The sequence below is a fragment of the Sitophilus oryzae genome, unplaced genomic scaffold (assembly GCF_002938485.1).
Source record: "Sitophilus oryzae breed Bouriz unplaced genomic scaffold, Soryzae_2.0 scaffold_1389_pilon_pilon, whole genome shotgun sequence".
Lineage (NCBI taxonomy): Eukaryota > Metazoa > Arthropoda > Insecta > Coleoptera > Curculionidae > Sitophilus > Sitophilus oryzae.
Genome location: NW_022146047.1, coordinates 3,553,443 through 3,580,832, shown reverse-complemented (window position 1 = coordinate 3,580,832; position 27,390 = coordinate 3,553,443). Strand labels below are relative to the sequence as shown.

Sequence of the window (27,390 nt, the reverse complement as noted above, 5' to 3'; positions counted from 1 at the left end):
AGCAATTACACCGAAATAATTCTATAATACAAACTAAGGAACTAAAAATATACAGAGATTTTCAAAACAAAATATGCATTCCATTTTATACAGATTAAAAAAGGAAATAAATAGAGTGATCGATGTGCAACTTAGTCTGATAAAACTGCTACTGTTTTACTTAAAAATTAGTACCATTCACAAAATACCGGGTGTTTCTCAAAAGTGGCTTACACCTATAACTGTTTATTTTTTCTGATAAAAAAAACGAGATTTGGTACGTCAGTATATGACATAAATCGGGATTCATTGACGTATTCAATTGTTTTCTTTCACTTCCTGTTTCACCGGAAATGACCACAACTTTTGATTTTTAAATGACACCCTCGGATTTTTTTTACTTTATCCGACAGAAAATGACACTCTGAAAAGAATGACATACCATATGTCAATTTTTGACATTTTCGCATATGGTTTATGTGAAATTGTAACATATGGTTCAAAATTACAATTTGACTCAAAATACCAAGTGTGTGGTACCAAATTATCAGTAAAAAAATGCTTTTTTGAAATATGCTAATGAGCCACCGTAGTCCCATTTGAAAAAATTGAGATATGATTAAAAATTCGGTTTGGGCATCTTTTCAGGCACGAAAAATATCAGATTTCCAAGGCTCCTCGATTAAAAATAATTAGTGTTTTTAACACATCCACACTCTAGATTGAAATATAAAATACGATTATTTTTTTAAGCGAAAATGTCAAGAGTTGACATATCACATGTCATTCTATTCAAAGTGTCATTTTTTATCGAATAAAGTAAAAAAATACCGAGGGTGCTATTTAAAAATCAAAAGTTCTAGACATTTCCGGTGAAACAGGAAGTGACCGAAAACCATTGAATACGCCAATCAATCCTAATTTATGTCATTCTAACGTACCAAATCTCATTCTTTTAGTAGAAAAAATAAAAATGTTATAGGGGTGAGCCACTGTTGAGAAACACTAGGTATTTCAACATATTTTTACGTACTGTTACGCTTAAAAAAAAGCCGAATTTAGACGTAAATATCGTAAACAAAATATATAGTATATTAAAATGAAAATATATTTTTCAGTGCGTAACAAAACATAAAATGATATCAACTTTTAATACTTATCGAACAATGAAAGCGAAGACACTCGCTAAAATAGCTAAATTACACAGTTAGGAATACTTTACGTGGTAAAAGTCGCGAAATTTAACCAACAACCCTCTGCTTATTCATCAATTTGCGTTAAAAAATATATATAAATAAATAAAAAAATTACCTTACTATATAGACAGAGATCGATCCAGTTAAATTTCGTCGAATTTATTACCGAATCAATAAACACCAAGTTATTTTTAGAATAATTTCGCAATAGTTAATAGTTTATTATCGACTGTGACTTTAGTTTTAATTAAGTGCACCTTATCTCCTAGAAATAACTAAGCTGTAAGCACAATTAGGGAAGGGGACCACCAATCCCCCCCTTAATAGGGAAAAAGTATCAGCAATATCTTCATTATATTTTTTGGTATTAAGATTAGTTATATCGCTTGTTCTAATCGTGAGAGCACCCTGTATTACTTAAGTAACGCTTCATATTTTAATCTAAAAAGAAAAAAAAAATGAGTTATCATACCAAGTATAAAAATACTTTATGATCGAGAAAATTATTTTTTTATTCCTCTATATTATTATTATTATTTATAATTAAGACTTTCTTTCGACGCAACCTCAGTTACTTGCCTTTTCCCCCCACGACAATGGATCTGCGTTTCTGCGCGTCGTCCGCCGGGTTGGAGCCTTGAGGCCGTGTCACACCGCCCCCCGCGACTAGCGAGTGGTGCTGCCCCGAACGGATAGGCTTTGCGATGGTGGCGGCTGGTCCGCGCCTAGCCAGGTTCTTCTGGCGCACCGCCTCCTTGATTCGGTCCACTTCGTACTGGTATCTGTTGAAAAAAAAACATGTTAGATACCCGTCAGCTCTTTGAACAACGGTCGTATACCCAAAGACAGCTAACTTAAAGGAGACAGAACTATTTACAGTTCTGTGGTATTAAGGCAGAACCAGCGATATGTTAACTATCGTTTCCCTATTGACCAGCAGAACCCGATGTTTCTGCCTTAGGGAGCACAGATTTTATCCCGATCAAACATCGTTTTCAACAGAAATCGGTGGTCACACAAAATTTCTCATGTCAAAAAACACCCAGACACCAACTTTCATCCAAATATCGAGGTGAGTTCAGAAATTATTTCGAAAAAAAAAATGAAACTTCTACACCCCGTACCTATCTCCTAAACTACCTAAGCAGTTTAGGACCTACATTTATACGAAGTTTATTGACTTATGTGCATATAAACAGATTGGGTTAGATGACAAAGACATAAGAATCATTAGAAACTTATATTGAAATCAGTCAGCTTATATAAAAATCGGAAATATGTCAACAACGGATAGGGAAATTCTTAAAGGCGTCAGACAAGGATGTATATTATCGCCACTTCTGTTTAATTTATACTCTGAATCGATATTCCAGGCGGAAGATTTAGTAGTGGGAATAAAGGTGAATGGTAAACCTATTAATAACATCCAATATGCTGACGCTACGGTGCTCCTAGCTAACAATGAGAAAGATTTGCAGTGCCTGGTGGACATAGTTAGCAGTATTAGTCAGAGCCATGGTCTTAAAATAAACATGAACAAAACAAAATTTATGATTTTTTTATGCAAACTAAATATTGAAAATATCAGGATACAAAGTCGAAGATCAAAATATAGAAAGGGTAAGAAAATTTAAGTATTTGGGTTGCTGGCTGAATGACAAATGGGATCCTGATGAAGAAATCAAACATAGAATTGAAACAGCCAGAAACAGTTTTTTATATAGGAGAGGCCAGTGCAATTATCCGTTTGGCTCAAGACAGGGAGGAATTCCAATTGATAGACGCCAACCTCCGATGAGGAGATTGGCGTCGATTGACATGAAGAAGATTGACTTATGTGCCCATCTTTTTTTAACTTATATAAAAGTGTTAAAGTATGTATGACTGTAACAAATGGAGCATTGTCTCCCTTTTAGTTAGATGTCTTCGGTCGTACCTTTTGCGGTCTCGCATTGCCCCCTCTTTGGCCTCCTTCAGGGCCGTTTCCAGCGCCTTCACCCGCTCCATCGTCACCCGGAGACGCTTCTCCAGTTTAGGCAGTTCGCACCTCAGATCAGCGTTGTCGCGCACCAGCTGCTTGTGCACCTTGGTCAGCTGGTCCAGGTTGTTTTCCAGGAAGGAGATCTTCTGTTTCTGCGCCAGCGAACCGCCGTCCTCCTCGTTATCCTCGTTAGACATATTCTTCTTCATTCTGGCCTGCAGAGAGAAAGAGATAAGAATATACACTCAGATACAAAAAAAAACGCAACAGGATATTTTTTGACAAATTTAAAATGTTATATTATTTGTATTTTTTAGTCCTATTTTCATGGTTTTCTTACTAACTGTATATGAATATTTCAACTTTAAATTCGTAAACTAAGTTTTTATAAATTTAGTTTTTGGCTTATTATACAGGGTTAATCGAAGGGCTGTTTTTACCTTAAAACATCCTGCGCAATGAATTCATGAACAAATTTTCCTAAAACATTATTTTACGGTTTGTTTTTGATTCATGTCAACACGTGCCTTTGTTAATTTTTAGAGTGAAATAAACTTGCCACCAAAAATTTTCAATCTTTGCAGTTACATTACTAAGTCATGTATTGACATGAGCCAAAAAACAAAATGCTCAGAAGACATGGTTCTGATCGAAAAATGTTTTAAAAAAATTTGCTCATTGAAATTATTGCTCAGGGTGTTTAAAAAATAGAATAAAACAACCCTTCGATTAACCCTGTATAATAAGCTAAATACTAAAGTCTATAAAAAACTGAGGTTATCTCGATTGAAGTAGATATACCGGATGCGTCTCAAAAGTGGCTCACCCCTATAACTTTTTATTTTTTCAGATAAAAACACGAGATTTGGTATGTTAGTATATGACAATTATAACTTGAGGTTCGTAGCGAAAATTTTTGACTTGAAATACCAAGTGTGTGGTATCAAATTATTCGTAAAAAAATGCTTTTTCCAAATATGCTAATAAGCCACCCTCGTTCCATTTGAAAAAATTGAGATATGATTAAAAATACGATTTAGGCATTTTTTAATGGGCCAGGACAAGACACTAAAAATATTAAGCGATCAAATCTATTTTCCCAAGGCTCCTTGATTAATAATTAGTGTTTTTAACATAGCCATGTCACTCTAGATTGAAATTTAAAATACGATTTTTTATTAAGCGAGAATGTCAAAAGTTGACATATGATACGTCATTCTATTCAGATCATTTTCTATCGAATAAAGTAAAAATATACCGGGGGTGCCATTTAAAAACCAAAAGTAGTAGTCATTTCCGGTGAAACAGGAAGTGAATAGGTCAATCAATTCCAATTTATGTCAAATACTAACATACCATATCTCGTTTTTTTATCTAAAAAAATAAAAAAGTTATAGGGGTGAGCCACTTTAGAGAAGCACCCGGTATTTATATACAATGAAAAAATAGGATTAAAAATAAAAAAAATATAATGCCTACTTTAAATTTGAGGAAAAAAAAATCGGTTGGGTTTTTTTGCATCCGAGGGTATTAGAGAGTATGTCCGTGGAGGACGCGAGCAATCACGTACCTGTAGATCTTGGACGAACAGCTTGCGCAAGTTGTGGAGGGTCTGCAGCTCTTTGGCGACGGTGTCTTCCAGGCCTTTGAGGTCTTTGCGCGCCTGTTCACGCCGTTCGTTGGTCGCTCTGCAGAGATAAGGCTCGGGTCAGTCGAGTCGGATTTAGGCGAGTCCACACCAAGCCACACCACACGGCAGAAATTATACGAATCTCGATTTACATGCGACGGTTCTCGATATTACTGATACTACTTCCCCAAAACGTACTCGACTACTACAATACGATCGAAATTTTACATTTTAAGGCATCGGCTTCAACAATTTCGTCAATAGATAAGAAAAAGTTGCTATCACATACTTGTATTATTGTTTCGATCGTTCGAACTTTTTGCATAGTCAAGTTGGTTAATTTAAACAATATTTGTACTGATAATGATTGGTTAATAATCTTTACAGTTCAACATTAACTAGTACTTAATTATAAAAAAAGAGAGAAAAGTTTACTAACCAATCAGTAAGTTAAAAATTAATAATTACAAATAGGTATAATAAGTAATTCCCCGAAAATATATAATATCAATTAAGTACGTTTCAATTTCCTATCTATTGTATTATTACATCTTTTTACAAGTCCAAATAAAGAATCTTTTTTAAACAAACTCATTAGGAACAGAATATACTTTACTAAACAATTCATTTAAAATAGAGCGTTTTAAAAAAGATTCTGAACTTTATTTACATTTTCTTAATGCTAGTATTCTACGTAAAAATAATCGAAAAAAAATGAACGGGCTGCTCGTGTGATGTGACGGCGCGACAAAAACATAAAATAAACTAATAAAAAAGGGGTAAATAGGGTGTAAAGGGAAAACGGACTAGAAAGTAAAAGAGCTTTTTTCGGAATAAAAACAAACAAAATATCGATTTCCGTACGCGGACTATATACATGCAAAAAAATAGAACGCGAATTTTCTTTATACATATTGCTGATGACTTTTTTACTAAAAAAATACATCAAATTAATACTTAAAAAATATTTAACGTATATCACATATAGTTTTGATTTCTCACTCATTTTAACGAATTAACAGTCAAAAAATATCGTCAGTGAAACGTGTTAACTTGCTAACTCCATTTTTTACGTTAATTAAATAATACGGTTGACACATAATTTTTGCGTTAAATTTTGAACGAAATATTGAATTTTATTGTTCCCCAACTAATATTGTTATTTCTTTATGGAGAACTGGTAATAAGATCTGTTTAAAAATTTGGATTTTCATATAAAAGCACCTCCCCTCCATCTGTTAAAATTATTTTCAGCATTGCAGTGTTACAGTTCATACTAAAAGTGGTAGTATCTTTGTGATTTTAAATGGAACACCCGGTATATTATTATATTTTTCCAAACTCCTTTCATACATTTTTATAATTTATCTATTATACTAGGTGCCCAGTGGCGTAGAGGTACAGGCTCTCGTCTACCAATCTCAATGTAGTGGGTCGAATCCCACACCCGGCATTTCATTTGGGATTCACAATCCTGAGGTAATAATAGGCCGTTGAAGCGTAGTGCTAGCCACATTACCTTCCTTGTATACCGAACGGTTCTAGTATGGCAAGCTGTACCTTGCTATTGTTATTATCTATTATACTAACCTATACTAATATCTAATAGTTTTCAAGTTAAGCCCGTGGTTACATTGGATGCGTGTCCGTGCGTTTTTTTGGTACGTGCAAGCAACAAAAAACAAACAAATGGTATCTACGCAGGGGGTTACATTGCATCGGAGTTGGCGCGTCCGTGCACGTACGTCAATTTCCGTTGGTAGGATGAAAACAATCTGGTTTGTTTTTTTAATACGTGCACGTCCGAGCGTTCGAATTTTTATATCTCTGGGCTCAATACATTCACAAAAAATTTGAATATTTTTGAATACCAGGTTTATTTTTATTTTAGATATATTAATATTGTTGGAAACATTGTAAAATATTCAAAAAATTTCACCGGTTGCTGTTTTAATTCATCAAATATTTTACATATTCATTTTCTTCGCTTTTTCTTGCATATAAATCATTTACTTATATAAATCATCACTTTCTTCTGTTCATAAGTAGTTATTTTAACATTAAATCCTCAAACAGCATCAAAGTAGTGGCGTCCGTTTTGACAAACTCGACACACAGGACACCATGAACGCGCATCTAATGTAACCACTAAAATAAAATAGTCGTGCGAGTAAATTCCGTCAGAGCTCGCACGTTTAAAAAAACGCACGGACCCGCGTCCAATGTAACCGCGGGCTAACTGTAACATCCAGTTGGTTGATTTAGACAGATCGAATATATCGACTTTCGTTAACTTATAAACCACATTTCAATTTTAAAAATATGTCAAATTCATGATTTTACCAATGCTTATTCAATGTTTTATTTTTTATCTCGAAAATTATTAGATTGGTATAGGGGTTAGTATAATAGAAAAATTATAAAATGTGAAAGTAGTTTCCAAAATTGTAATAATATACCGAGTGTTCCATTTAAAATAAGAAAGATGCCATTTTCCAAATGATGCGGCCACATTGTAACGCTGAAAATATTTTAGATAGCTGGAGCAGATACCTTTATGTAAAAATCCATATTTTCAAAAAAATTCTATCACCGGTATCTCCATAAACGACTAACGTACCATCGCCGTGAACCACCCTATATACTCGCTACATGTGTATAGAACGTCCAGCGATCGTTCAAAGTCACGTAATATCAAACTCTCTCAATCACTTGACAACCAGATGAAAGAGATAGGTGACGACATTACGGCATTTCGTAAATTACTGCATATTCTTTTTATCAATTGTCATTGATATTTGATTTGGTTTGGTTGCATAAATAAAGACAATGGAAGTCCAAAACTCTTTTAGTTTTAATATTTAATTTTTTGTACCGTTTTTTTTGCTCTCCTGTAAAATTAGGAATAGTGGAGTTAGCTATTTAACACATTTCACCGATTATATTCGATTTTGCATATTACGTGCTGTCATGGCATCTGGGGTTCAGCTAAAATATAATTTCACTGCTTTCTGTGAGATTGTATAGAAGTACTCTAGAATCATATCAATTTTTATGTTTTAAATGATCTTATTCAAGAAAAAAAAAGACGAACCATTTCCTCCTTTGATATTAATAAATAACGAGATACTGCGGACACTTGTGCGTAACCAACAACAGAGTGAGAGAAACGATGAGGTGCAGGTGAAACGTGTGAATGTGAAATATCGACATGGCGGCGTACACGCTGTGGCGCCGTTTATTTTCCGATCGCGTCAAACTATTCGACGAGTCCTTTTCCATTTTGGACACGAAATGTTCCGATTGCTTTCCCATTTCGATACAGAATTCGTGCCAAGGCGGGGAGTCCCGCAAATAAGACTGTTTTTTATTGGAATCGACTGGCAGGGAGCGGGAAGTGTTTACAAAATGTTTAGTTAGTTTCGATACTGACATTAATTCCTGCAATTTGTGAGACTTTTCCGTCTCCTCCGACTTGATCTTCTCATAGTCAGACTGCAACTGTTGCTGGGCCAGGCTCAATTTCTGGTTTGAACTAGAAAGAAAAATTACGTTATTTTGTTTTCCAATCAATAGGGAAGGGTGGATTTTTTTTTGCTGAAACCACTTACATAAAAAAATTAAACAAAAATTCTAATATACAGGGTGGATCGAATTGTATTCGGAAAACTTCGTCGGCATATTCTGACTTTTTCCAAATAATTTCTGAACTAACGTCGATATTTGGATGAAAATTGATGTCATGTGACAGTTTTTTAATATGAGAAATTTGATTTTGACTTTGAATAAGAAGACTAAGGAAGGAGCATATCAAAAATCTTAGGTCCACCGCGATGGGCCTCAAATATGGCCGACTTTAATTCCGGTTTATCAGTGCCGTTCTAATTTTATTTAAAAAATGTAAAACTATGATGTAGGGTAGACGTGGGGTAGACTCAATAATTTGTTTTTTTATTTTACGTATTTGAATTTGATTTGAAATTTTGTGGATTTGTCAGTCTTTACGGAGCTTATTTTATGTTATTTATTATTTATTCTACTACTGATAGTTGTATAAAGGTAGTAAATCTAGATTGAAATTGTGGTAAAACTTAAATTAACAGTGACACTATCGCGATTTATCGAAAAAGACTCTAAAATAGTTGGTTGTGTAGCGTGCGGTAGATCTCGGCAAAAATTGAGTGAAATAATGGAACAACTTTTTGCTAGTAAGTGACTATATAATATACATACGTGTAGTAAACCGATCATTTATGAAATTCACTTAAATTAACTAAATTATATATTTTTCTTGCATTTTAGCTTTTATTTATTACTTGTCAAAGATTAGATGTCAAAGAATTTAGATACGTTAATTTGACTTACCTGCTTCAGTAGCGTAACGGATATTTATGGTTATAAATAATTATTATAACTTATTTAAAAAATGTAAAACTATGATGTAGGGTAGACTCAATAATTTGTTTTTTTATTTTACGTTGTGAATAAATGTTGGTAGTTACTAAAATTGTTATAAAAATATAAAATTCTAATAAAAATACATAAGTTATAATAATTATTTATAACCGTACACATCCGATACGCTACTGAAGCAGGTAAGTCAAATTGACGTATCTAAATTCTTTGACATCTAATCTTTGACAAGTAGTAAATAAAAGCAAAAATGCAAGAAAAAATATATTTTAGTTAATTTAAGTGAATTTCATAAATGATCGGTTTACTACACGTATGTATATTATATAGTCACTTACTAGCGAAAAGTTGTTCCATTCTTTCACTCGATTTTTGCCGAGATCTACAGCACGCTACACAACCAACTATTTTAGAGTCTTTTTCGATAAATCGCGATAGTGTCACTGTTAATTTAAGTTCTGCTACAATTTCCACATAGATTTACTACCTTTATACAACTATCAGTAGTAGAATAAATAATAAACAACATAAAATAAGCTCCATAAAGAATGACAAATTCACAAAATTTCAAATCAAATTCAAATGTGTCAAATGAATCGTCAAAAAGAACTGTCAAAGATCCCCACCCTTTTTCCGCCCGCCATGCATGAATACATGGATAGCATCATGCTCCTTCCTTAGTCTTCTTATTCAAAGGATTTTGATGTTAATAGGACTCCTAATTGTAGAGGGCGCCACCTACATATTTTTAACTGGTTTGAAGAGTAATAAATGTTTGTCCGTCCCTGTATAAAACTACCGAGTAAAAAATATCCATTTACGACGTTTTTTACATAAAAAAAGGTCTCTTGGTAAAAATCGCTAGGAGTAATATAGTTCTTGAGATACTTGGAATCGAAATTATCAATAACTCATCATTGACTTAAATGAACATGTTGATTGCTTGATTTTCATGCATCCGTTATACGTTGATACGTTGGTCCGACGGTGCTCTGATTGGTCATAGCGATTGCGCGCCACTTTTCATCCGTAAATATTTTACTTCAACCCGTCAACGGACCCGTTCATATGATAACGGACGTTTTGACACTTTTTTGACAAATTAATAAGTAAAATCTCAAAATTGTTATGAAAACGAAAATATAAAATAACACCAACGTATATCTGATAAACGGAGGCATGAAAATGCAATAAATTTAAAAACTGCGTTATTTTCTAACCAATCAAAGTCTTTAAATTCTACCAATAAAATTAATATCGTATCAAAGTATCGTCGGACAACGGATGCATGAAAATCAAGCTTAAATAGTTGGACTGAAATAATAAATTTGAAATGTTTTTGGGCCAAAACTTTAACAGAAACTGTTTTAGCATAATTTTTTCGAAGTAAAATTTATGATTAAGTTAAAAAATAAAAAGTTCCCAACTTTTTATTTTCCCAACACTTATTTCAGTCAAATAACTACCTACTTAACATGTTTATTTTTTGTCAATGACATGTATTGACTATTTCCATCCTAAATATCTTGAGAACAGTTGTTTGTAGCGATTTTTACTAAGAAGCATTTTTTACGTAGAAAATTACGGAAATGTATATTTTTTTCACTCAGTAGTTTTATACAGGTACAGACAAAAAGTTACTATTTTCACAGCAGTTAAAACACATGTAGGCGGGGCCCGTACAAGTAGGAGTCGTGAATGCGTGAATGTGGAATGCGCGAATGGGGGGTTAATCACCGCAACCTTAAAGATCTATTGTGTCCAAGTAGGAGTCATATTGACATTGAAACCAAATTTCCCATGTCAAAAAAATCCTGGGCAGCAAATTTTCATCGAAATATCGACGTTAGTTCAAGAATTATTTGGAATAAATCAAAATTAAAATAAATTTTCTACACCTTATACCTCCGAAACGAAGCATTTTAGGACGTAAATTTATACGACCGATTTTCTTTAATTTAAATCCATGATTAAAATAAAATAAGTTGATTTAAATCTTGATCTAGATCAAGTTAATTTAAATCCTTGCACCCTGTACATAACTGATTTTAGCTAAATGAAAGTTGAGCCAAACTCTTACTCCTTAATGTCGTTGATGAGCTGTTGCTTCTCGGCGATCTCGTCTCTAAGGGCGGCCACCTGTTTCTGGTGCGCGTCTCGCAATTGGTCCATTTGCTGTTCGAGAGCGAGACGCAGTTCGTTGGCCTCCTTTTTCTCGCTCTCAGAGGCCGAGGACACTTGTTCGGCCGCTTTCAGCTTGGCGCATTCTTCCCTCAGAGCGTCCACGCTCTCTTCCAACATTCGTTTCTTGTTTTCGGCCTCTCGCATCGACTCTTGGAGGCTCTTCATTCGGGCTTCGTGTTGAGATATCAGCAACCTAATAAAAAAAATAATAAAATATTTTTCGTAGCTGTAGTATATCCCCGGAATTATTTACAAGAGGAAAAACTGTTTTATTATTAACATTTAAAAAAAAATGCTTTCTGCTTGTTCTAAAATGGTTATTCCCGTTTATACTTTGTCAAATATCCATATTAAAAAATAAAAAAAAAACATGAAAATACTCTAAAAATCAAAACGCGTTTCTATGGTAATATAATTTCGATTTCATTCTTTGATGAGATGATTATTATTAATTTTCATTAACGTCATATTTTTGGCTGTTGTTAAAGTATTACACTTTCCGATGACACCTTTCATCAGGGGCCTAAAGTGAAATAGTAAAAGCGACTCCACAGAAATTTCAAATAAAATAGTTCTAGCCCCGCTCGCTAGATGGGAGTGCAACTTATTTTTAGATTAGGTAGTTGCTATTAGTTATTGCCAGATGGCGCTAAATCATATTTTTTTTTGTAGTTTCCATAGTTTCTAACAAGTGGCTCTAAAATAAAATGCAAGTCTTTATTTTTCCATCCAAACTTTGGGCGCATTACGTTGGTCTTGTTTTATTATAATAAATGATGTTTATATATTTGACTCCGATTTTTTTTTGTATGTATAAATTTAACTTTTAAATCTTATTTTTTACATACCACATAATGTTTCAAATTACAATTATTGTCAAAATTGGGTAAAAGATAATAGTGTTCTTGTATTTAAAATGACAGTTTAGAGTATAATTACGTAATTGCGCGTATTTTAATGCCAACCCCCCACAATAGATGGCGTCTCTTACTTGGAACCATTTTTCAGTAAGATAGTTTCCGTTCTTTTTCTTTGTATATTCTTTACCCTTAATATGGTACCATAGAGGTATGGAAATTTGGAAAAGTATAAACCGAATTAACCATTTTAGAACAAGCAAAATTTTTTATGAGGAATGCGTTTTTCTCGAAATGATAATAATAAAAAATGTGTTTCCTGTTGTAAAGACAATCCGGGCACATACTGTATAAAACTAACTAATTCTCTGTTAATTTTACAGGGTGACAGAAAATATTTATATCTTTCACAAACCTGCACTCTCCCAATTCCTTTTCGTATTCGGTAACTTTCTTGTTGCTGTCCTGCTCCTTGTTCTCGATGTCCTGCAATCTTTGGGTTAGGTTGGTCACTTCGCTCTTCATTCGTGAAATGTAAAGGCGGGCCACGGTAAACTCTTCTTCAAGTTTCGCCGAGTCGTTCGATATTTTAATTTCGCTTCCTTCGCTACCCAATGTCGTACCTGCGCAAAAATAACACACTTATCAGTTTGATTTCTAAAATTTATATACAATTTGCATTAGTTTACCTATTTCTCCTAGTTCTTTAAGCAGATTGCTGAGCATTTCGGCAATCCTCTTCTTCTGGTGACTGCTCATATCTTTCAGTTGCTGCAGTTCAGTAGTGGTTGTGTTAAGGGATGCCTAGAATAAGATATATACTGTTTTATTACTCAGGTACAATTTCGACACACAATGACAGAAAAAAGGCAGATGACGTCCATACCAATCCATTTATTTCGCTAAAAAAGTTTCTAATATTTTTTAAGTTAACTATGGATGGGTTTATATATAAATCCGTCGTATATGCGTTGTCTCTTGTTGTTTTAACCAGTTTTATTCGTTTATTAAAGACAGATCAAATTTCAATATTATTAGAGTGACGGAACGATGAATAAGCATTAATGGACGCAAATGCATATGAACTCGACCTAAGATTTTTGAGGCTTGTCAAACTCAGGAAACTCTTGCCAAATTATAGGTTATAATTTGTGTCAAATTATGTCAAATATTTGCGAATATTGTTTTTACATTTTGGTTCGTGTTATTACGTGTGTTTTGTGTTTTCTGAAGCAGATTCTGTAAAAAAATAGATTCTAGAAAAACCGTAGATCCAGAGCACAGTTTATAGTTAATATTCGGAGCTCAGAAAGCCACCAATAAAGTTTGTATAACATGTTGTATATGGTACTAAAAACTGATTTTAGTATTGCAGAGAGATAATGTCAAAAGATACTGATTTAAAAAAATTAAGATTGAAGTTAATTAATCAATTTTTAAGGTATAAAATTCAGTAAGTAGTATTATTAATAAAATATTTTGCAATACTAAAAAAATATTTGTATATAGGTTATATTGATAATTAGGGTTATATTAAGATTTGACATATGTTGTCGGTGTTTTGTTTAAAATACACCCATGTTTGTTTTGTATTAACACAGACCGTAATTTAATAAAAAATAACTCAATTACCTAGATTTTTTCAGTTTTATACAGTTTTTTTTTCATAATATTTTAAGTAATCACTTGGGTTCCAATTGTACTGCAATTGTACCCAACTTATTTCTTTGAAAAATAATATAAACTATGACACACATATTCCTGCTTACACACGGAAAAAACGGCATCACTGTATGCCCCTTTTTATTTTGTCTCTCTGTCTGTCAACTGATCATTTATATTTATCTCTGTTGCATGCATTAAAATATAGACCAAGGTAGATAAAGTGTGTAGAACCGTATATTAATATTTTACTCCAATTAACGCCATGATGTTTTTTTTTATCGTTCAAAATTAGCCCGTACCTGTTTAACCATCAATTCCTCAGACAAAGACTCCATTTCCTTGTTCTTAGCGTCCACTTCTTGCGATTTCTGGTCGTAGTTAACCGCCAACTCTTCTAAAGCTTGCAATACCTGTAATCATCAGTGCTCATATTGATTTGCAATTTAATGTTATCCTTTTAGTCTTTACCTCTTTAACTTCCTCTTTGGCGCTTTCGTTCTCCTGCTGGATCCTGTTCATCTCGCTCTGGAGAGCCTCGTAGTCCCGGCGCGTACCGGCAATGAGCTCGTCCTGTTCCAGCATCTGTTCCTTCAGCTTTTCCACGTACTGGCTCTGTTGGTTGATTTCTTCGTCTTTCTCGTCCAATTGCTGGTACAATCGTTCCCTAGAAAAGTTATCAACAAACATTAGTCTACGGGAACAGAGAAAGCAACTAAAGCGTTTAAAAATGCGTCTTTTGCGACTAGAAACAAAATAATACAAAGCGTTTGTACTTCTTACAGTGTCATACTCTATACAGAGCGTCGACTACCTCTCGCATGGACATACTTGTGAATGTGTCATCAGTGTTTCACAGGATTACAAGTATAAGTACACAGGGCCTACTGTTTATCGCCGAATCGGAACGGTACTATTTGAGAGGCTGTACAAGGCAAATTACTCAAGGTGGTTTGCCATTGCCGCCTTCCTTGAGATGGCGGCTGGCTGGTCACTCTATTTAGATAAATCAAAATTTTTTATTTTATTTATTTAAATAAATAAAGCGACCGTACTGGTTGGGGATCGAACCCAGTACCTCTCGCACCGCAGATCGACAAACCACTGCTTGCGCTACGGCCGGCTACTAGGTATGTACTAATTTACCATAAATACACATTAAAAAAATTGTATTGATTGCCAGTAACAATTTTTTCCATATGGTTGACGTCAGCACCATAAATGCATATATTATACACCAAAGCTATACAAATGCCTTCAAAAACATCTAGCCCACACTATTAAAATACAATGATCGAAAAAAGGTTACTCAACCAAAAATTACCAAGAAAACTAAGACTTGGAGCGAATTTTTAAAGACACCGTATGCGAAACAACAGCTGAAGAGGAGCGACTAGAAAGAGAAATCCTTGCTCTAGGCGCTCTTACAAAATAAAAGGAAACACCCAGTATCTCTGTACAGTTTGTAAAAAACTAATAACTAAGAAAAATATGTTTAAACTGCTGTGCGTACAAGAATGTGTAAAATATTACTTTTTTATGTCTACCACGTAATTTTTTAAATAACGTTTGATTGTCGATTCATAATTGTTTCTATTACGTGTATATATTTTTAACTAACTCACACACACATGTAAACTCATAAACGTATAGAGAATTACAAAAACATTTTATTTTCTATTAAATTATTTCTACCAGCTTACTCATCAAAATCTTGATGGAAAATGCAGACCTGCAACTTCTTTTGCTTGTCTTTTAATGAACACAAATCACAATAAAAGCTTCAAAAGTTAAAATAGCATAGATAGCTTCAAACACTTTAGTTGCTTTAGATTTGCGTGTGTAGATTTACAATGTGAACTGGTAGTAATTTTAGGGAACTTGAGCTGTAGACAAACTTTTTTTTAATTATTTATCTATGAGTAATTTACCTTTCCAGCTCCAACTTCTGTCTTTCCTCCAATCCCAAGGTGGATCCGATCATGAGAGCCGGCGTGGCTGGCATGGGTCCCGTAGGTTGTTCCACCACGCTCTCTTCCATGCCCGACACCGGAGTGATGGCCTCGTTGATGTCGTTCAGGTTGACCTGCTCCTCCGCCTTGACCGTCTCGCCAGCCCTCCACCTGCTCAGCTCCTGCTCCAGCACCTCCACCTTGCCCTTGAGCCGAGCCACCTTTTCCTTTTCCTTAGAAATTCAAAGAGATTTATTAATATAATCGATCACTCAAAGTGATATAAGTCACAAATGATAAATATAATTTGATTGTATTTTAAAGTTTAATACATTTTGTTCTAGTGGGCCGATTTGGATGATATTTTAAGCAATATGTAGCTGAATTATTTGACTTTTTATTATCTCTTTCTAAATTAAAACTGAAAGTTCCCAGGTGTATTTATAAGAGGGTATACAAAACGTTGATACTTTGGGGAAAGTTTGAAACCCCCTGTGGAATATAAGCCAGCGTGCAATTTAAAAATAATTTTATCATGTGGGTGCATCCTTTCTCGATAGTTTGTTTTTTGGTTTATCCCAATAGCTTTATTTTTGTTGGAAATATTCGCTTTTGAAGAAGGCACTAACATTTTTTGACTAACATTAAAACCATGACTTTGCTTTTGGTCCTTGTTCACAGACCTAGTAGGTTGTGGTCCCGAAGCAGGCCTTCTTGACGTAAGATTTGTTCTGTTTAATTTTCTACTTACAGTCCGTTCATTTACACATTCAGTATGTTCCTTAATGACAGATGGGAACCATAGATAAATGAAACAAATTTAGATTGGAAAGCCAATAAAGACAATGTAAACACTATTTGGCGCTATTCTTGCAACGGTCGCGATCCAAAGCTTTTGATAATTTCGGATCGGTTCGGCTTTTTTCCGGAATTATGTCGTCAAATATTATTTATTCAAATTTATTATTTTTTTTTAATTTTATAAATAAAAAAAATGTGTTGCATACACAAGAAACTTTATTTTATATAAAGACATGTATGTGAAATACCTATGAAATATTTGAAACCGACGTTATACCCCGATCCACGATGGTTTTTGCAGTTCACAGTTCACAACACAGTTTTTTTAGTTTTTAATGCCACTTTTTCAAAAGTATCACAGGTTTCAGTAAGTAAAATTTAAATTAAACTCACAATTTAGCAATAATTACTTTGAGAATGGACGCTTTACACACTTTTCAGTATTTTTTCAAGGAGGGCGGTTTAAATTTTGAAAGATTTTATAATTTTTAAAGATTCTGACTTTGACGAGAGAAAATGATTTCTGTTATTGTTTGGCGGTTGTTCTTAGCAACCGCTATAGCAGCGCCAGATTGCGTACAACGGTCGCGATCCAAAACAATTATATATTTTGACGGGCCTTCCAATCTAAATTTATTTCCTTTATCTATGATGGGAACTTTCATTTTTGATTTGGAAAGAGCAAAATTGCTTAAAATATCATCAAAATATACCCACTAGAACACAATATTTGAGTGTATTAATATTACTACTATACTCTCTTCTAACAAATAATTACCTTCTCGTAGCGGCGTTTCCACTCCTCCGCCGTCAGTTCTTCGTTCACGGTGACCACATTCTTGACGGTCTTGGCCCGTTTGCCGAACTCCAGAGTGGACTTGGTCTCGGACTCGTTGAAGCTGGCCGGCGAACAGCAGATCACTATGGTGGTGCGGGCGTTGCCTCCCAGCGATTCCTGCAGGATACGCGTAAGTTTCGAGTCTCTGTAGGGGATGTGGGTCTTGTTGCCGTCGGCGAGGGCGCTGATCACGTTGCCCAGGGCCGACAGCGATTTGTTGATGTTCTTAGCCTCGTCCAAAACGGTACCTGATCAAAGAAATAGTATATTATTATATTAGGATTAGGAGTAAAGATGATACTTTTCGTGGCGAGACTGTAAGTTTGACATTACAACCGAGGCACAAAAATTCATTTTTACTCTGAATAGAACATGCTATTTTTTTTTCAAACGCCACAAATAAGTTTTTAAACAATTTCAAAAGTTCCAAATAATATAAAGATTTAAATGTCATACCTTGTATGTAATTATATATCGAGAAAATATGGTTAAGCTCGTTGACTTTGACACATTATGTTAGTTTAATAAAATAAGGATAATATATTTTCGTACTTTTATGCTTAGGCGTAAAATTGCTTTACTTTTATGCCTAGGCGTTAAAATTACTTTTTTATATTGTCAATCACGTCGCAAAAAATAATACTTTCGTGACGTTTGAAAAAAAAACGATTACCGATGCTCTTTCTACAGGGTGGTCGGTCCGAATAGCATTCGGAAAACTTCGGTAACATATTCTGCCGATAAAAACAAGTAAAAATGTTCTTATAAACTTCGCTAAAAACAACCGTTCTCAAGATATTTGGAATAGAAATTATCAATACATGTCCTCATTTACAAAAAATTTGACTAAAATGATAAATTTGGGAACTCTATTGTTTTTATTTTTTTATGTAAAACTGCGTTTAGTATCAAGTAAAATCAAGAGCTCAAGTAAATATTTTTATTTCAACTTAATTATTGTTGCTTTGCACATAATAGGAACAACATTAAAACAAAAATATATAAAAATATACAGAAATTCTAAAAAAATAAACAGAACTTCTAAAAAATAGCAGGAATTCTAAAAAATAAACAGAAATTCTAAAAAATAAACAGAAATTCTAAAAAATAAACAGAAATTCTAAAAAATAAACGGAAATTCTAAAAAATAATCAGGAATTCTAAGAAATAAACGGAAATTCTAAAAAATAAACGGAAATTAAAAAAAAATAAAGAGATATTCTAAAACTAACAACAAACAAATTTATATTTGATTTATTAATTTTATTAATGGGAAATCATCGTCAGATTCGTCAGAGTCAGAATCAATTGATACTGTTTCTGGCAAAGTTTTTGGTACATTTGAATTGTCCCAGATCCAATCAGTTTTATCTTTTTTGTTTTTTTTTCTTTCTGATTGTTGAGTTTTATTTTTAATAAATATCATGATATATATCAATGATATATATCCGATATATATCTCATTGATATATAGCATGCCAACCCTGACATAAATTAATACAAATTTTTATACTTATTTTTATCAGCAGATTATGCTACCGAAGTTTCCCGAATACAATTCGGACCACCCCGTATAGGTCGATTCTTAGCTTTACCTTCTGCTCCTGTCTTTGACACTTTTTCTGAACCAGCTAAATCCACCAAATACAGTTTGCCAGACAATTTTTTCTGGTTCTCCAGGTTTTCTTGCTTCACGTTGATCAAAAATACCGAATGGGATCTGGACGAATGTTCATTCATATCTATCGAAAAAATAATCATTTTTTTTCAAAAATAAAGCAATGAAATTTTTTTATACAGGATATTAAAGAAAAAGTCTGTAATACTCAAGTATCCAAACAGAGAAAAAAAAACTTCTAAAAAATACCCTAATACTTTGTATTGCTTCCTTATACAGGGTGTTCCAGAAATAAGTGCAAGTATTTTAAGGGGTGGTAGATCTCGATAAAAGAAAAATATTTTCTCTTTATCATTTTTCAAATAAGTCAAAAATAACGGAGTTATTTTACTTTGAAAATTTCTAAAATCTCTCTTTCTTTTCTGGATTTTCTTTCTTGTAAATTTAATCTAATACCTATATTGCCATATTATGAAGAAACTATGTTTTTTAACTAAAAACTACATAAAAAAAATCCAAAAAATTTCGAATTTTGAAGATTTATTTTTCGCGAAAAAAACCTCATTGGCGTTTTTCTGGGGTTGAACTATACTATCAGTTAAAATACTTATTTCTGGGACACTCTGTATATTGCCTCCCAACTATAACTGCCTGTTATATGAAGCGGGTATCGCTTCGGGACCTCTAACTCTCCTGCCAAGCATTTCCCCAACGTTGTACAAGCTGGGCAGTTAATAGAAGTATATAGTCCACAATAAGCACCAAAAGCCATATTGAAAAATAACATAAAAAAGAAATGATAATTGAAAAAATTGCAAATTGTTGGTGGCAAGTTCATTTCGCTCTTAAAAATTAACCAAGGCATGTATCGAGATGATCTAAAAAACAAAATGCTCAGGAGACATAGTCGGTTCCGAGCGAAAAATAATGTTTTAGGGAAATATGCTCACGAAATTACTGCACAGAGTGTTTTAAAGTTAAGGTAAAATAAGAATCCTTTGATTAACCCTGTATAATAAGCCAAATACTAAAATTATAAAAAAATGAGTTTACGAATTAAAGTTGATATATTTATATACAGTTTACTAAAAAAAATCATAAAAATATAAGAAATATAACACTTTAAATTTGTCGAAATTTTTTTTTTCCGTTGCGTTTTTTTGCATGTGAGTGTAAATTAAAGTCAGAAAACATACTTGTTACTGCTATGTGCCTATTAGATTTGCCCTCTTCTATGGATTCAAATACTTCTTCGGGACTAGAAACGAATCTTTCCGTGGCCCCTTTCACGTAGGGCACCCGGTTTTTATCTTCGTGGACGCTGAGATTAACTTTCGAAACTGAAAAAGAACAAATCGTAACAAAAAATTTCTAGAAAATATTAGTCAGTATATCTCACCGTCTAAGAGATCTCTTATTTTGTCCATGTAGATTTCATAATAAGATACTTTAATGTGAAATTCTAGGTTTTCCTCCATCGCGTAAATATGGTTAAAAATGTCATTTACTATACGGGGAATGATGCCTTGTTTGTGAGGATCGCCTGAAAGCAATTATTACAAGTTAAATTTTAATTATAGTCAAAAAAAAATTGTGGAAAACGGCATTGTACCTATGACACCCTCCATGGTGTGCGTTTTTCCGGAGGAAGTTTGCCCATAGGCAAAAATGGTTCCGTTGTAACCGGCCAGGACATCGGAAACGATGCTTTTAGCAGCTTCATTGTATACTTTTTCTTGAGTGGCGTTCGGCTTAAATACTTTATCGAAGAGATACACTTTACCCTACAAAAAAGCAATAGGTATTATTATTTCAAGTCCCTAGAGGGATAATCAGAGAGAATCACTTTAATGTAAACAGGATTCATTTATTAAAAAAAAATCTAAGAATTTTTAAACTAGTTATAAAAAGACAGTGACCCAGTTTTGGAGCGAAAAAATGTGTGCCAAAATGTTTTTGCGGTCAAAATATTGAGAAAAAATCTTTTTAGTTTCATTAATAATAGTTCTACGGTTTCAAATTACACAATCATTCTGGATTCCACCCTTATATTTTAAGACAATATAGTTATTATAGTAAGGTAATGATTAATAAGTTTTACATTTCTCTCTTGATATTGTTTGATATTTAATAACCTTCCGAGTGCGTCTGTGAAACGTGTAGAAAAGCGCGTATGATCACGATCGAGACACCTCCTTTCGGCTTTCAAAAAGATGTGGTACAATTAGGTCACCTTAGAGAGTTTTGGGATGGTCGTGATTTAGAGATTCGACATACGTATGTATATTGACCCTTAAATTAAGAATAATGTTGACCAGCATAAAAAAGAATCATTTACTATTAAACAAATTATTATTTTTTATTAAACCAATAAAACGACTTTTTTACAGGGTGGTCCGAATTGTATTAGGGAAACTTCAGCAGTATATTCTGCAGATAAAATAAGTAAAAAAGTTCGTATAAATGTATGTCCTGTCCTAAAATGCTTCGTTTCGGAGATACATGGTATAGATTTAGGCCAAAATTTATTATTTCAGTCAAATAACTATCTACTCAACGTTTTTATTTTTTGTCAATAATGACATGTATTGACTATTTCCATAATCTATTTCACTTATTTTTGTCTGCAGAATATCCTGCCGAAGTTTCCCGGACCACCCTGTATATTTGAAGATTCCACATTCTGAATATTCTGATATTGACAGTTTATATTTATTATTTTATGAATGATTTTATGATTGACAGTATGGGTTTAAATTTTAAGCATATTTCACAAGACCATACAATTTTTTTCCTGCACTCAAAGTACATAACAAAAATAACATATTTCGCTTTTTTCGACACGTTAACTCCATAACGCGGCTTATTAGGTATAGATATAGACCTTATATAGATTACTAGGTACCTACTAAAGTTGCACCATGCGAAAACTGCCAGCAATTAACATAAACCATTAAAAATTAAAGTGTGGTCGTGTAAATCTGCATGAATCACCTCCTCTGTGCGGCGTTCACTTCCTTCACATTTGACGACCGAACATTGCGAAGAAAGAATACAAAAAGAATTATAAATACTAACGGATTTTTGATTCCCAAAATAATGAAAAATAAAATTAAATAAAAATAAGACAATTCTTTCGGTTTGAAAAATTCCTTAAATTCTAATTCTAAAAATACCCAAAACATAGTAAGATTCTAGATAGTACAAATTTCTCTGTTTAGGTAGATTAGGCACTGATAATCACTAGCTAGCAAAATATTTTTGAAAAAAACGACATATAGCCTTTTTATACGCATATAGCAAACTATAATACATAGTTTTAGGTAAATATCGTTGTTGGAAACATAAGAAATCCCGTACAAATTTTGAACTGTCCAAATATTGGATCCTCTGTTAAATCTACAACGAAGTCGTAAATAGGTTTTAAAGGTCTGCGTATGCTGAATACACATGCCAAATTTGAACAATTTTGGAAGAGCCGATTTTAAGTAATTTAAAAAAACTGCATCTATTTATTTAAATTTAATTGAAACTGGTAAATATATAAACTGGTAATTAAAAAAAATATAAACTGGTAATTAAATTGAAACTGGTAAATATATAAACAGGTAACAATGCAAAACCAACCTTAAGTTGTCAACCTACGATTTTATCACTGTCAAATGTAATTTGAAGTTTGTTGTACTGTCTACACTATTTAAAACTGGTTCCAATGAGGCAAAAGCCTAACGTTTGGAAAATACAATTTGACTTTCAAAAAATAATAATGGGATGACAACTTAAGGTACGTTGGCATTTGCCTGGTTTTGCATTGTTAACTGTTCAGTTTTAATTTAAAAATAGATGCAGTTTTTTGTAAATCACTTAAAATCGGCTTGTTCCAGATTGTTCAAATGTGGCACGTGTATTTAGCATACACAGACCTTTAAAAAACCTATTTACAACTTCGCTGTAAAATTAACAGGGGAACCAATATCTGGACAGTTAAAAATTTGCATGGGATTTCCTCTTTCCAACTTTATTTTTAATCTAAGTCTCCAAAGACCATGCACCACCAGTATAAACTAGAGAATTTACATAAATTATTAGTTCTTTTGCCTATTTATGCAATAACATTGCTCTTTACCGTTAATAGCGAAAAAATATTCCTTTACTATTTGCTTTTTTCCATCAGATCTTTATGCTATTTAAAATATTAAGCTGTTTAAAATGATGACATCATGAGATAAAATATAGGTGAACGTAATCCATGTAAAAATAAACAACGCTTTAAATTTCTTTTCTACATTTCTAAATTATGGCAAAAAATGTATTTAGCTAATATTCGTCCTCCTTAGATATAGGTACCCTTAGCTTAAACAATTATAGATGTAGCTTAGAATAACACATTTATTGGAATAACTATTCTAATAATGCACTTCTAGACACAAAAAAAGTGCATTTCTGTTATATTGTGTCAAGACATTTCGGTAATTTGCATGTTAATGTGAGTATATTTTCCAAAAATCAAATCTATTTTCAAATGGCATCTCCTTCCGAATTTAATTGTGAATCGAATCTTGGCAAAGGATTGTCGCAACGTCATTACGTCAAAGTAAAGGAAATCGATAGAAAGATCAAAACAATGGCAATTTTACGCATGTTTCTGAAACTTTAATTAAATCGAAAAGAAAATCGGCAAAAGAAAACATCATACAATGCTTGAAAGAATAATGTGGTAGGCAAATGATCGACGGTGCGAGACCGCTCAACTCTCGCGTAATGACGTAAACTCAATTAATAATCAGAATTTTGGGAGTCCCTACAAAGGAGCAAAACATCGATACTTAAAACTAATGTTTACTAGAACACAAATCGGTGGTAAGACGAAAAAACACTTTTTACACAACAAAACCGTGAGTCACACGGTTTAATATGCCTTGACCTTAAGCACCTATCTACATCTCAATGGGTATGTCTCGAAAAAAACACGTACAGATTACGAGAATCAAAAACAAGAGTTCAATTTGAAAGAAGGAATTGATAGAATGATAACTTACCCCGATGGAGATACAGTTGTCCTCTCCTCCCGAAGGAAACTTAACGACAAATTTGGAGCCAGCTTTTTCTTCAGAATCGTTCAAAGGCCTAAACCGACACACCACTTTTATACTGTCCTCGGCCGGAATTTCCCGTTCCGCGGACATGATTCCTTCGCACGGTTGTATAAAATTAATCTAAACTATATTAAAGCACTATTTAAATACACATTTGTATAAAAAATTAAGATATCGAGGAACACAAGAGCATTTCTTTAGATCGAACAGCCAGCCATTTTGTGGCTGACGGACAAAAAATCGAAAAAGTGACTGCATTGACTAATTTCCTTGGCGCCATCTACTGGGAATCTCTGTGACTTCAAAAATTTTCTTCTTCCTTTCCGGTTTAACGGCCTTCAGTTACCAGGACTATACGGCCCGAAAATATCTTCTTTGCCTGTTACAGTACGTCGTACGTCATAGCTATCCTATCTGGCAAATTTGTCCAGAGACGAAACTGTCATATATAAAATCTGGATGTAATGCATAAGGCCGGTAAAAAGAAGAATACAATCATATATAAAATATTGGAGGTGTACTGCTTTGGCCATAGAAATTAAAAGATTAATATCATATTCCAACCTAGAAAAAGAAGCTTCTGTCTGCCGATTGCCGATTTTAAATGTTTATTTTGTTTATGTTTATAGCTATTATTTATTACTGACTAATTAAAGGATTATCTTGGAAAAATGGTGGTACGTAACTATAATCAAGAACTAGAGTATCTAGAGAAAATAAATTCATATTGCTGGAAAATAAAGAAAGGTTTTCAACCTAACATGAACGTTGAAGGAGTCTTTTATGTTAATCAAACACTGGAAAAACTTATGTTAGACGAATTAAGAAACGCTTGCAGACCAGGTATGGTTGGAGGTTTCCTACCAGGTGTAAAACAGGTCATTTATAAGATGGTTTACATTTCATAACTACCTATAATGAGAAAAATTACTTTACAGATTGCAAATGTTGCAGCTCTTCCAGGAATTGTTGGTAGATCTGTTGGTTTACCTGATATCCATTCTGGATATGGTTTTGCCATAGGAAATATGGCTGCTTTCGATATGGGTGATCCAAATTCAGTAGTTTCTCCAGGAGGCGTAGGTTTTGATATAAATTGTGGCGTTAGGTGAAAGCAATATAATTTCATTATAATATTAAAACTAAGCATATTGATTTTTAGATTATTAAGAACGAATCTGTTTGAACAGGATGTTCTACCTGTTAAAGAACAACTTGCACAAAGTTTGTTTGACCACATTCCTGTTGGTGTAGGCTCAAAAGGTTTGTAAACATTACTGAATTACTCTTTAAAAATCTAATACTTTATTTTTTTTTTAAATATCTAAGGAATTATTCCAATGAATTCCAAAGATCTTGAAGAAGCTTTGGAAATGGGGATGGACTGGTCGTTGAGGGAGGGCTATATTTGGGCAGAAGATAAGGAACATTGTGAGGAATATGGCAGAATGTTAAATGCAGATCCATCTAAAGTTAGTATGAGGGCCAAGAAAAGGGGACTACCACAGGTAATTTATAAATTCCTATCTACTCATATTTTTAATTTTAAACCGTGTTTACTTCTAGTTGGGAACTTTAGGAGCTGGTAATCATTATGCAGAAATTCAAGTAGTAGATGAGATTTATGACAAGTGGGCTGCTTGCAAAATGGGTATCGAAGAGGTTGGCCAAGTATGTGTTATGATTCACTCAGGTAGCCGAGGATTTGGTCACCAGGTCGCAACTGATGCTCTGGTTCAGATGGAAAAAGCAATGAAAAGAGATAATATCGAAACTAACGACAGACAATTGGCCTGCGCCAGAATAAACTCAGTTGAAGGCCAAGATTATCTGAAATCGATGGCCGCAGCCGCTAATTTTGCCTGGGTCAATCGAAGTTCTATGACATTTTTAAGTAGACAGGTGAATGTTATAAGTTTTTTAAAATAGAGCCACTGTGAGATTAATTTTAAATTTACAGGCATTTGCCAAGCAATTCCGAGTTACGCCAGACGATTTGGACATGCATGTTATCTATGACGTTTCTCATAACATAGCCAAAGTAGAAGAACATATTGTGGATGGCAAACAAAAAACACTTTTAGTACATAGAAAGGTAGTATATTAAGAAATTTCTGTATTGTCATAAATAAATTTAATATTTTTTAGGGTTCTACAAGAGCATTTCCACCACATCATCCACTAATTCCAGTAGATTACCAGCTAACTGGCCAGCCAGTGTTAATAGGTGGTACTATGGGAACTTGTAGCTATGTTATGACAGGCACTGAGCAAGGAATGCTTGAAACATTTGGGTCTACGTGCCATGGCGCGGTTTGTTATCTATTTTTTTTTATTTAGATTTTTTTGTTTAAGGAAAAATCATTTTAGGGTCGTGCATTGTCTCGAGCCAAGTCACGCAGAAATATTGAATATACCGAGGTTTTAAGGCGACTGGAGGACATGGGAATATCCATCAGGGTTGCTTCGCCCAAGCTGGTCATGGAAGAAGCGCCCGAATCATATAAAAACGTAACGGATGTGGTAAATACTTGTCACGCGGCCGGTATATCCAAGAAGGCCATTAAATTAAGACCGATCGCAGTTATTAAAGGCTAGTCATTTTGTTAATCTCACTCACACCAGGCTTCACTCATTAATTTATATACATTTATATTTTTTTAATTGACATGCTTGCTAATTTACATGTTAATTGTTTGAATGGTCGTTAATTTCATTCAATTAAATGAAAGTACGATGTTTTGCAACAGTTTTTTATTTCAACAATTTTTTTCTTAAAAATTACATTTAGGTGAATTTATGGAGGTCTCCAGCCAGAGCCATATAAATTAAAAACACACACAATAAAATATTTACTTCATAACAATTAATACTGATCTGCTTGGATTAACCTATAAAATCATGATAAAGTGATTTAAATAGGAATAATTTATTTCATATTATACAAGGGGTCCGAATTGTATTCGGGAAACTTCGACAGCATATTCTGCAGATAAAAATAAATAAAAAAGTTTGTATAAATGTATTTCCTAAAATGCTTCGTTTCAGAGATACAGGGTGTAGAAATTACATTTTTATTTCGATTTTTTCCAATAACCATTTTCTGAACAATAGACGATATTTGGACAAAAAATGGTGCCTGAGTGATTTTATTTGTAATGTGTTTTAACTGTTTTGAAGAGT

General features: G+C 33.4%; 2 protein-coding genes across 2 annotated transcripts; one reads left to right on the top strand and one right to left on the bottom strand.

Annotated features, from left to right (window-relative positions):
• Positions 1-1,539: 1,539 nt before the first annotated feature.
• Positions 1,540-24,482, bottom strand: LOC115875560 (kinesin heavy chain). Its single transcript, XM_030891055.1, has 17 exons — positions 24,151-24,482; positions 20,724-20,895; positions 20,511-20,654; positions 20,308-20,451; positions 19,089-19,235; positions 17,434-17,741; positions 15,834-16,087; positions 14,374-14,569; positions 14,205-14,315; positions 12,930-13,044; positions 12,656-12,863; positions 11,280-11,576; positions 8,220-8,321; positions 4,727-4,844; positions 3,112-3,371; positions 1,755-1,957; positions 1,540-1,616 (listed from the first exon to the last, which is right to left on the bottom strand). The coding sequence occupies exons 1-17, from the start codon at positions 24,295-24,297 to the stop codon at positions 1,612-1,614; spliced, it is 2,931 nt and encodes a 976-aa protein (XP_030746915.1). The 5' UTR covers positions 24,298-24,482; the 3' UTR covers positions 1,540-1,611.
• Positions 24,483-24,766: 284 nt separating this feature from the next.
• LOC115875559 (tRNA-splicing ligase RtcB homolog) lies at positions 24,767-26,951 on the top strand. Its single transcript, XM_030891054.1, has 8 exons — positions 24,767-25,085; positions 25,146-25,315; positions 25,370-25,470; positions 25,537-25,715; positions 25,774-26,109; positions 26,168-26,302; positions 26,356-26,520; positions 26,578-26,951. Exons 1-8 carry the CDS (start codon positions 24,879-24,881, stop codon positions 26,803-26,805), a joined length of 1,521 nt encoding a protein of 506 aa, XP_030746914.1. The 5' UTR covers positions 24,767-24,878; the 3' UTR covers positions 26,806-26,951.
• The last annotated feature ends 439 nt before the right edge of the window (positions 26,952-27,390 follow it).